General features: G+C 38.3%; 1 protein-coding gene across 4 annotated transcripts in view; it reads left to right on the top strand.

The window, feature by feature from the left end:
- LARP4B (La ribonucleoprotein 4B) overlaps positions 1-12,022 on the top strand; it is a 90,691-nt gene that overhangs the window by 28,649 nt on the left and 50,020 nt on the right. For all 4 annotated transcript variants that reach the window (XM_086333571.1, XM_086333570.1, XM_086333573.1 and 1 more), the window contains exons 2-3: positions 3,586-3,720; positions 4,343-4,402. In XM_086333571.1, the coding sequence (XP_086189697.1) occupies positions 3,640-3,720; positions 4,343-4,402 (141 nt within the window). In that variant the 5' untranslated portion in view covers positions 3,586-3,639. The remainder of the gene's footprint in view (positions 1-3,585; positions 3,721-4,342; positions 4,403-12,022) is intronic.

Below are 12,022 nucleotides of genomic sequence, written 5' to 3'. Positions count from 1 at the left end.
GCTGTTTCAGTCACAAGGGGCGTAATTTGTGACCGACTGAAAAAAATATAGGTAGTATATATAATAAAGGACTCTTGCAGTTGATTTTTTTCTCTTTGTATCTTGTTTTCAGCCAGACATTTTTTTCCCCCCTTCGAGAATTTTAATACTCAAGTTAATAGTGTAAAAAAGCATCTGCACCTCCCTGCTGTGACTGTCAGTGCAGGTACCATCATATTTTCTGGATTTTACAATTTAACACATTGCAGGTGATTACAGTTTAACATATTTGTCATTCATTCTGCATTGTGGAAAACATGGATCTCTGAAACTGATTTGTTTCAGGCCTTTCTCCTCTGTTAGTAGTTTACATTTCCAAGTCTATCGTACAGCGTTTCAGTGATTCTGTGCTTCTGTGGTTGCTGATACATTTGACAGTAGGACTAGTTTACCTTTGATCATCAGATTATTTCATTATAAAGGGTTTTGAGAATTTATCATAAGCAGGTTATTGAGAATAGAAAGTGCCATCATAGAAACTTAAAAACCTACATGGTTTACCTAGTGACAAAAACAGCTTTTAAATTTATCTGCCACTTGGATGCTGTGTGTTTTTAGAAGAGCTTGAAAAATCTGGGTTAAATCAACTTTATCTTCTGAGGAGTCATAGCTTACAGTGAAGAGAGGGAACACTTAAGTCACACCTGGATGTCTGAGAACCGTGGTTCTGACACTCGTAATACAAAATCATGATTAACTGATATCCCTTCTAAGCCAGTGTTACTTCATGATCCGTTTGGGAAAATTACATGAAGTTCAGTGTCCAGCTGTTGAGCCAAGCAAAAGCTGTATGCAGGCTGCTTGGCATGCTTTGCCCTGTGTTCATATTGCTTTTGGTTTCTTTGCTTCAAGACTGTGAAGGGATTCCTTTAAAACAAACTTGTTTATTTCTCCAGACTACTGCTTTCCTAGAAGAAAATGAAATGGGCTGGTCAAAAACTGTATATGCATGAATTTGGGATTCATCAGTCCCAAATTAGAGTTCTATTAATTCGGTAATTTTCTGTTCTTAAAAAATGAATTTCTTTTATTTTTTCCAAAACTTTGAACTTTTTATTTTGTATTGGGGTATAGCTGATTAACAATGTTGTGTAGTTGCAGCTGAACAGCAAAGGGACTCAGCCAAACATATACATGTATCCATTTCCCCCAAACCTTCTTTCTATCCCAGTTGGCACATAACATTGAACAGAGTTCCACATATTACACAGTAGGTGCTTGTTGGTTATCCATTTTAAATGAAGCAGTACATACATGTCCATCCCAAAGTCCCTAACTAGCCATTCCACACCTAGCAACCATAAGTTAGTTTTCTGTGAGTCTCTCTGTGTTTTGAAGCAAGTTCTTTTGTATCATTTCTTTTTAGATTCCACATACAGGGGATGTATATAATTTCTCCTTCTCTCTCTCTCTCTGTCTTCACTCAGTGTGATACTCTGTCAGTCCCTGCATGTTGCTGCAAATAGCATTATTTCATTCTTTTTAATTGTTGTTCAGTCGCTCAGTCGTGTCCAGCTCTTTGCGACCCCATGGACTGTAGCATGCTAGGTTTCCCTGTCTTTCACCATCTCCCGGAGTTTGCTCAAACTCATGTCAATTGAGTTGGTGATGCCTTGCAACCATCTCATCTTCTGTTGTCCCTTTTCTCCTGCCTTCAGTCTTTCCCAGCATCAGGGTATTTTCCAGTAAGTTGGCTCTTTGCATCAGGTGGCCAAAGTATTGGAGTTTCAGCTTCATCATCAGTCCTTTCAATAAATATTCAGGGTTGATTTCCTTTAGGATTGACTGGTTTGATCTCCTTGCTGTCCAAGGGATTCTCAAAAGTCTTCTCCAGTCCCATGATGTTTTCATGGTTTGAAAACATCAGTTCCTTGATGCCCAGCCTTTTTCGTTGTCCATCTCTCTCATCCATGCATGACTACTGGAAAAATCATACCTTTGACTCTATGGACCTTTGTAGGCAAAGTAATGTCTCTGCTTTTTAATATGCTGTCTAGATTTGTCATTGCTTTTTTCCAAGGAGCAAGTGTCTTTTAATTTCATGGCTACAGTCACCATCCGCAGTGATTTTGGAGCCTAACAAAATAAAGTCTGTCACTGTTTCCATTGTTAATTGCTGAGTAATATTCCATCATATATTACTCAGTCATTAAAAGAATGAAATAATGCCATTTGCAGCAACATAAAGGGACCTAGAGAGTGTCACGTGGAGTGAATTAAGCGCCAGTGGTTAAGAACCCACCTGCCAATGCAGGAGATGTAAAATCCCTGGTTCAACCCCTGGGTTGGGAAGATCCTCTGAAGGAGGGCCTGGCAACGCACTCCAGTATACTTGCCTGGAGAATCCCATAAATAGAGGAGCCTGGAGGGCTATAATCCATAGGGTCACAAAGAGTCCATCCTAACTGAAGCTACTTAGCATGGACACACAGACATGCCATTGTATGTATGTACCACATCTTTATCCATTCCCCTGTTGATGGATATTCGGGTTGTTTCCATGTCTTGGCCACTGTAAACAGGGCTATAAAGAACACTGGGGTGCATATAACCTTTCGAATCATGTTTTTCTCCAGATACATGCCCAAGAGTGGGATTGCAGGGTCATATGGTAGCTCTATTCTTAGTTTTTTAAGGAACTTCCATACTGTTCTCTATAGTGGCTGTACCAGTTAGCATTCCCACCAGCAGTGAAGGAGGGTTTCTCTCTCTCTACACCCTCTGCAGCATTTATTGTGTGTGGGTTTTTTGTATTTAACCATTCCGACTGGTGTGGGGTGATATCTCACTGTAGTTTTGATTTGCGTTTATCTAATAACTAGCCATGTTGGCATCTTTTCTTGTGCCTGTTGCTTATCTGTTTATCTTTGGAGAAATGTCTTTTCAGGTCTTTTGCCCATTTTTTGAGCGGATTGTTTATTTTGATGCTGTTAGGTGTCTTAAGCTGTTTGTAAATTTTGGAGACTAATCTCTTATTGGTTGCATTGTTGGCAAGTATTTTCTCAATCTGTGGGTTGTCTTTTCGTTTTATTGTTTCCTTTGCTGAGCAAAAGCTTTTAAGTCGGCCCTATTTCTTTCTTTCTGTTTTTATTTACATTATTGTGGGAGATGGATCAAGAAGATGTTGCTGTGATTTATGTCAGAGGGTTCTGCCTATGTTTTCCTCTAGGAGTATTACAGAGTTCTATATATACATAAATTTGGCATTCATCAGTCCCAAATTGGAGTTCTAGTACTTTGATAATTTTCTGTTTTTAAAAAATGAATTTCTGGACATGAGTGGGTTTGTATATGTTAACATTTGGTTTCTAAATCTTACAATATTATAGTTAGCAAATTAATATGAAGAAACTTTTTTTTTAATGTAATTTCTTGGGTGTGAAAGGTGGACATTATTGGCACATTTCTTTAAACTACTTAGACTGCAGAGGGATAAACGTATGACCTAGAAAACTTGAGGATTTTAAAACTGCTTAATAGTTTCATTTTAGAATTAAATTACCCTCTGCACTTCAAGTTACCAATTTACTGTCTGTCGTTTTACAGGATTCTCTGGCTAACATTGAACTTCTCCCAGTGGAGCCACAAAGTAAACAGCTCATGACTTCTGATCAGGACACTAAGGTCGTGGCTGAACCGCAGGGCCAGCGAGTCCAAGAAGGGAAAGACAGCGCGCATCTGGTGAGTGGGCGTCCAGGCCAGCGCTGGCCCGTGCACCCTCTTCTGTTGTGATAACAGGCTCTGCACTCTACTCAGAACACTTATGCTTAAATATAGGGGTAAATTCTGAGTATACTTAGGGCTTACTTAGTAGAGGAAATTTCAGATTTCTAAGTGATAGAGAAAACACAGGCATTGTAGTTCTTAAGACTTAGAGCTTTGGACTTAAAATCACTAAGATAAAGGCAGTGATTTATAAATATTTTAATAATATGATAGCCATTGTAGTGGTATTTATTTAAAGAGTTAATTAGAAATTATAATACAGATTTAAAATTTTGAGTGTATTTGTTTATTGTAAGCTATTATCATGTCAGGCAATGATATTTAAAGTTTCTAAATGATGTTGGGAAAAGTAGGTTTTCTTAATTTTTCCAGTTGAAATGACAAAGAATAACACCAGTCAGAATTTAAAAGTATTTTAAATTTCAAGGCTCTTACATCATTTTGACTATCTCATTAAATTTCTTTGTCATATAAGTGTGCTTTTCTCAGTGGGTTTTGTTTTGCTAAATTACCATGGTTTGAAAATGTGTTTCTTTGCATGGTAGTGATGGTGTGTCTGGTGTTTTCAATTTTACAGATGAATGGTCCCATATCTCAGACAACTTCTCAGTCAAGTTCCATTCCAGCTTTGAGTCAGGTAATTCAGTTCAGAGATTAATCATAGCTAAAGCTCACAGACAATGCATTATAGTAAATATTAATTGTAAAGAAATTAGAAAATGTGAATGTTCCCCAAAAAGAGAGTGGGGGAGGACCCGCTTGGGAACAGTATATGTCAGTACTGTGTATTCTCTTCTGGTGTGTGCGTGTAGCTCTGCAGACAGCTGAGTGCCACGTGTATTAATTTCATCTCTTCATCACAGTGTTGTTAATGGTTCACTCATCATCTAGTTGTGTGTGATTAGCTTTACATTTCAACAGCCTGTATTCCTTAAAGCACAGATGTCATATTTTTACTGAGAACATTGGTTTCACTGTTTGCGTTTTCATATATCAGATGCATTTGGAGTCAGGCACGTTTAGGTTGGCAGTGTTCTAAGTGAATTTTAAAATTAAGTCTTTTTTAAAGTAAATGTAAATTTTTAAAAGTAATATTACAAAATTTATAGTGGCCTCATCTACACCCCAACTTATAAGCAGCTCATATAGAAGTTAAAGGCAGGGATTGCATTGTTGATGTATTTTTAATAAGGCAGAATTTTAAAAAATGAAGGGTGTCCTCCAAACTACTGAATTTTATCATTATTATGTATGTAGGTTTTTTGCATACTGTATCTTACACTGATTTTAAGTGAATTTTATAATATTTTAAGTCATTTGAAAGTCAAATGTAAGAGTTAACATTATACAGAAATCACTGACAGATTTAAAAAACTGTTTTAGATCAAATCTCCCACGTCCTCTTGATTGATTCATGTGTTAGGGCATAAAACTAGATACTTGGATTCTATGGGTGGGTTTTGGTTTGGGGTTCGCTTGTTTTTTAAATTATGTTGTGGAAAACAATTGCAATAAGACCTGCCTAGAAAAGAAGTATAACACTTGAGCCAGCATTCAATATTCATTTCTGTAGAGAAATGATTTGCAACTAGTGCTGCCTGCACATGATTTTTTTGTCATTGTAAAGAGTTTATGTCTTACAGTCGAGTATTACATGGCTGGTTCTTGGTCCAGCTTTGCTACGCAATACCCTGGTGTCACAGAACACATCTCTGACATCTGGTATTGTAAAGTATGTGTATTCTGCTCACCAGTTTTTCAGAGTATTTGCACACTTTAGGTTTTCATAGGATCACTGAATACTAGAACTAGAAGGGATCATCATTAAGAGACCATCTGGGCTCACAACATGTGTGTTCTTTAAAACTTTATAACAGATTTGCCTTCTGTAGAAAGTGGAACTCTTATTAAAGAGTACATACATTTTTATGTAGTTTTAAACAGTATGTTTATACATATTTTACCTCATGCTTTCCCCCCGTAGCAGACTTCATCTGTATATACCCTTGTACTTGCCCTGTGGTATTTTATGTTGATTTGCCATCATTTCTTTAGCTGTTCAGTTTTTGGTTACATTAAACGTGTTTTCTTTTTTTCCTGCTATCATAAATGACATTGCTTTGAACGTTTTTCTAACTGGCATTATAATGGCACACCTGTGTGTGGACAGCTTGAGTTGGTGTGGTGGCTCTGAGTACTGACCCTTCATAGTCTGCAGTTGTGCAACTGCAAAGTGTCTGTGCTTAGTGGTCTGATTTGGGAACCAGTCTTTTTTAAGGTTTAGTCTTTCCCCTAGTGTTGCATGCAGTGTAAATAGGAGGAGAATGGCCTTAGGAACACCCAAATAAATGTCTGAATAATTCACAAGCAAGTTTGCATTTTTGCCGTGGTGCTGGCACTTGTTATACAGCTCCCTGCTAATCTCCTTCCCTAAATAATACCCTTATTGAGTTGTAACTGTTTGCAAGTCTAGCCAATCAGTGAGTGTAAAAAGTGATCTTAACTGGAGGAAACTGAGAGCAGAGAGGCTTTAGCAGTTTCCCTAAGATTGCTCATCTGTCCAGGATTTGAACCTGGGCAGCCTGGGCAGCTTCAGAGCCGACTCAAGAAGAGATATATCCTCTTTGGCATGTTTTATTTCCTTTAGAAAGAGAAACAAGTAGAAAGTAATACCAGAAGCAAAACCTAGCTCTTGTCAGCATTAGGGAACAGTTTTGCATTGTCTCTGAGTGGTTGAAATTAATTTGGGATAGAGATAGAGGATTTTAGGTGGGGAATAACATGACATAAAAAGATTACTTTCACTTCATTGTATTAGTAGAATATATTGTAGTGAGCCAAGAATCAGTTCAGTTCAGTCTCTCAGTTGTGTCCGACTCTTAATGATCTCGTGGACTGCAGCACACCAGGCTTCCCTGTCTGTCACCAACTCCTGGAGCTTGCTCAAACTCTTTTTCTTGTCCATCGAGTCAGTGATGCCATCCAACCATCTCATCCTCTGTTGTCCCCTTCTCCTGCCTTCAGTCTTTCCCAGCATCAGGCTCTTTTCCAGTGAGTCAGTTTTTCACATCAGGTGGCCAAAGTTTTGGAGTTTCAGCTTCAGCATCAGTCCTTCCAATGAATATTCAGGACTGATTTCCTTTAGGATCTCCTTGCAGTCCAAGGGACTCTCAAGAGTCTCCTCCAACACCACAGTTCAAAAGCATCAATTCTTTGGCGCTCAGCTTTCTTCACAGTCCAACTTTCATATCCATACATGACCACTGGAAAAACCATAGCCTTGACTAGATGGACGCAAAGTAATGTCTCTGCTTTTTAATATGCTATCTAGATTGGTCATAACTTTCCTTCCAAGGAGTAACTGTCTTTTAATTTCATGGCTGAAGTCACCATCTGCAGTGATTTTGGAGCCCCAAAAAATAAAGTCTGACACTGTTTCCACTGTTTCCCCATCTATTTGCCATGAAGTGATGGGACCAAATGTCGTGATGTTAGTTTTCTGAATGTTGAGCTTTAAGCCAACTTTTTCACTCTCCTCTTTCACTTTAATCAAGAGCCTTTTTAGTTCTTCACTTTCTGCCATAAGGGTGGTGTCATCTGCATATCTGAGGTGATTGATATTTCTCCCAGAAATCGTGATTTCAGCTTGTGCATCATCCAGCCCAGCGTTTCTCATGATGTACTCTGCATATAAGTTAAATAAGCAGGGTGACAGTATACAGCTTTGACGTACTCCTTTCCCTATTTGGAACCAGCCTGTTGTTCCATGTCCAGTTCTAACTCGCTTCTTGACCTGCATAGAGACGTCTTAGGAGGCAGGTAAGGTGGTCTGGTATTCCTGTCTCTTTCAGAATCTTCCACAGTTTGTTATGATCCACATAGTCAAAGGCTTTGGTGTAGTCAATAAAGCAGATGTAGATTTTTTCTGGAACTCTCTTGCTTTTTCTATGATCCAGTGGATGTTGGCAATTTGATCTCTAGTTCCTCTGTCTCTTCTAAATCCAGCTTGAACATCTGGAAATTCATGGTTCACATAGTGTTGAAGCCTGGCTTGGAGAATTTTGAGTATTACTTTGCTAGTATGTGAGATGAGTGCAGTTGTGCTGTAGTTTGAACATTCTTTGGCATTGCCTTTCTTTGGGATTGGAATGAAAACTGACCTTTTCCAGTCCTGTGGCCACTGCTGAGTTTTCTAAATTTGCTGCCATACTGAGTGCAGCACTTTCACAGCATCATCTTTCAGGATTTGAAATAGCTCAACTGGAATTCCATCACCTCCACTAGCTTTGTTCATAGTGATACTTCCTAAGGCCCACTTGACTCTGCATTCTAGGATGTCTGGCTCTAGGTGGGTGATCACCCCATTGTGATTATCTGGGTCATGAAGATCTTTTTTGTATAGTTCTTCTGTGTATTCTTGCCACCAAGAATAGAAGCAAAGAAACCAAGTTAAAGAACTGGTAAGTAAGGTGAGAAATGATGGTGGCTTAGACTTGAATGGATTTTGGATTTCCTGGAAATCCATAAATGGCACCAATTTATGGGTTGGATGTAGGGATTGGGGTGAGGGAAAAATCGATCAGGGATAGTTGAGTAATTTAGTGGATGATGGATCTATTTTGAGATGAAAAAAACTGGAGGAGTAAAGCTTTGTGGAGAGAAAATCCACCTGTTAAAAATTTAAGTGAGCAGTGAAGTGGGTCACTAGTGCCAGTTGGTCCTAATTAGGGAGGTTAGGGCCTGAGACTTAAATTTGTAATCCACAAATAGGTTTTTTTTATTGTATTCCCTGTGGCTGAGCTGGTAAAGAATCTGCCTGCAATGCAGGAGACCCCAGTTCAATTCCTGGGTTGGGAAGATCCCCTGGAGGAGGGAAAGACTACCTACTGCAGTATTCAGGCCTGGAAAATTCCATGGACTGTATTATATTAGTCCATGGGATCACAAAGAGTCAGACACGACTGAGCGACTTTGACTTAATAACTTCACCTAATGATATAGAAAAGAATTTTATTGTTTATATGGATTAGGTAACTGAGTTACCAAAAATAAAAAATTCAATTAAAAAGTAACCGAGTTGCCCTTTAGAATAAAATCAACTCACATACTTTTTTTCCTTCTATAATTTTTTGGCCGTCTTAAAAGTTTTTTGTCCTTCAGAGGTGATGGTGGCTTTGTAGGATGACTGAGAATGTCTTTTTCTTTTCAGTTGTTTGGAAGAGTTTGAGAAGCATAGGTTGTCAGCTCTTCCTTGTATGTTAGGTGGAGTTCCCCAGAGAAGTCATCCAGGCCTGGACTCTTGTTTGCATGGAGTTTATTGTTGTTTTTAAATTGCAGATTGTATTTCACATCTAGTGATCTGTCTGTTCAAATTATGTAATTCTTCACTTAGTTTCAGCGGGCTATGTATTTCTAGAAATGTGTCGACCTTCTAAGTTGGCTGTTTTGTTGACGTATAACTAACTGTTCATAATATTTTCTTTAACAGTATTTTGTATTTCCATGGTATTGGTTGTTACTTTTCTTCTTTCATTTCTTATTTTGTTTAGTTGTATTTCTTTTTTCTTCTTGGTCAGCCTGGTCAGAGGTTTGTTACTTTTGTTTATCCTTTCAAAAAATTAGTTCTTGGTTTTATGATCTTTTTCTTAATTTTCTGTGTCCTCTCTAATCTTTATTATTTCTTCCTACCTTCCAGCTTTCGGTTCTGTTTATTGTTCCTTTTCTAATTCTTTAGGTGATAGATTAGGTTGTTTATTTGAGATTTTTTTCTTCTTTTTTTGTGGAAGTCTTGTATCACTATGAACTTCCCTCTTAGAACTGCTTTTGCTGCATCTCATAGTTTTTGTATGGTTGTGTCTTCATTGTCATTTGTTTAGAAGTAATTCTAAAATTTCGTCTTTGATTTCATTGTTGACCCAGTGGTCTCCTAGTAGCATGTTGTTTAGTCTGTGCAGTTGTTTTTTTCTCTTTTCTCTTTCTGTGGTTGATGTTCTACTTTTATGCTCTTGTGGTCAGGAAAGATGCTTGAAATAATTTCTGTTCTATTCGGTTTGTTGAGGCTTGTTTTGTGCCCTAGAGAGTGTTCTGTGCACTCTTAAATTAAAAGAACGTGTGTTCTGGTTTTTTTGGATGTAACATCCTGGAAATATCAATTAAATCTAATTGTTCTGTTTTGTCATTCAAGATCTTCGTTGCCTTCTTATTTTCTGTCTGAAAGATCTATCCATTTATGTCAGTGGAATGTTAAAAGTCTACTGTTACTATATTCCCATCCATTTTTTACATTTATGTCTGTAGTGTTTGTTTTATGTATTAAGTGCTCCTGTATTGGGTGCATGTATGTTAACAAATACTATGTCTGCCTCTTGTGTTGATGCTTTTATATGTGTCCTACTCTGTCATTCTTTGTGGTTTTTGTTTTAAAGTCTGTTTTGTCTGATATGACTATTGCCAACTCCACTTTCTTGTCATTTCCCTGAGCATGAAATGTCTTTTTCTATCTCATTTCCAGTTTGTATGTGTCTTTTGCCCTAAAGTGCTCTCCTATAGGTAGCATACTGTAGGTTCTTGTTGTATTATCCAGTCTGACACTGTCTTTTGATTGGAACATTTAGTCCATTGGCATTTAAAGTAATTATTGATTAGTATGTATTTATTGCCATCTTAAACTTTGTTTTGCAGTTAATTTTGTATTTTTTCTTTGTTTCTTTTTGTTTTTCCTTTTGTGGTTAATGGTTTTCTTTCATTATTATTCTTGAGTCTTTTTTTGTTTTTTTTTTTTTTGTTTTTGTGAATCCATTGTATTTTTTTGATGTGTGGTTACCCTGGTTTTCCAGTATTTAACCCATAACTGTATCTACTTGCTTTATCCTGATTGTCATATAAGCTCAAACACATTCTAAAAGATGTACATTTTCTTACTCCCCTTCCCCACATTTTTCATAACCTTTTAAGTGATAACTTTTTAAAGATTGTCATTGATTTAAAATTGTCTTTTTAATAGCATCAGTTCAGTTCAGTTGCTCAGTCGTGTCCAACTCTTTGCGACCCCATGAATCACAGCACGCCAGGCCTCCCTGTCCATCACCAACTCCCGGAGTTCACTCAGACTCACGTCCATCAAGTCAGTGATGCCATCCAGCCATCTCATCCTCTGTCGTGCCCTTCTCCTCCTGCCCCCAATCCCTCCCAGCATCAGAGTCTTTTCCAATGAGTCAACTCTTCACATGAGGCGGCCAAAGTACTGGAGTTTCAGCTTTAGCATCATTCCTTCCAAAGAAATCCCAGGGCTGATCTCCTTCAGAATGGACTGGTTGGATCTCCTTGCAGTCCAAGGGACTCTCAAGAGTCTTCTCCAACACCACAATTCAAAAGCATCAATTCTTTGGCGCTCAGCCTTCTTCACAGTCCAAGTCTCACAACCATACATGACCACAGGGAAAACCATAGCCTTGAGTAGACGGACTTTTGTTGGCAAAGTAATGTCTCTGCTTTTGAATATGCTATCTAGGTTGGTCATAACTTTCCTTCCAAGGAGTAAGCGTCTTTTAGTTTCATGGCTGCAGTCACCATCTGCAGTGATTTTGGAGCCCCAAAAATTAAAGTCCGACACCACAGTTCAAAAGCATCAATTCTTCGGTGCTCGGCTTTCTTCACAGTCCAACTCTCACATCCATACATGACCACTGGAAAAACCATAGCCTTGACTAGACGGACCTTTGCATAGAACTACTGAAAAATTCTTATTGTATGTAATTCTTATAGAAATAAAACTTGATTGCCTAAACCTATATAATGCAAATTGGAGACTTTCATTTTTAGTCTGGCAGGTGGTATTTCGCCAAAATGAAAGCTCCTTCACCAAGTGCTCATGGTGTTACGAAGAATTTCTTTGAGTTTTCTGCAGCTTGAACTGCTGAGTGCCAAGTGAACAACTTCCTGCTGCTTTTATTGATTTACTTCTGTGTACACCTTGGTGTCACCTAGCCTTCCCTGGGCATGAATGAAATGATGTACTAGATTCAATTCTTTTCTCAGTAGGTTAGGTCTTCCCTGGTAGCTCAGCTGGTAAAGAATCCGCCTGCAGTGTAGGAGACCCCAGTTTGATTCCTGGATTGGGAAGATCCCCTGGAGAAGGGAACAGCCACTATTCTTGCATGGACAGAGGAGCCTGGCAGGCTACAGTCCATGGAGTTGCAGATCGGATACCACTGAGAGACTTTTACTAGGTCAGTTAAGTGTTGTTGCCTAGCAACAG

Source organism: Bos grunniens, chromosome 13, assembly GCF_055505025.1.
Source record: "Bos grunniens cultivar Pamir isolate PY7600 chromosome 13, Bosgru_T2T1.0, whole genome shotgun sequence".
Lineage (NCBI taxonomy): Eukaryota > Metazoa > Chordata > Mammalia > Artiodactyla > Bovidae > Bos > Bos grunniens.
This window is presented reverse-complemented; position numbering and strand designations above follow the sequence as displayed.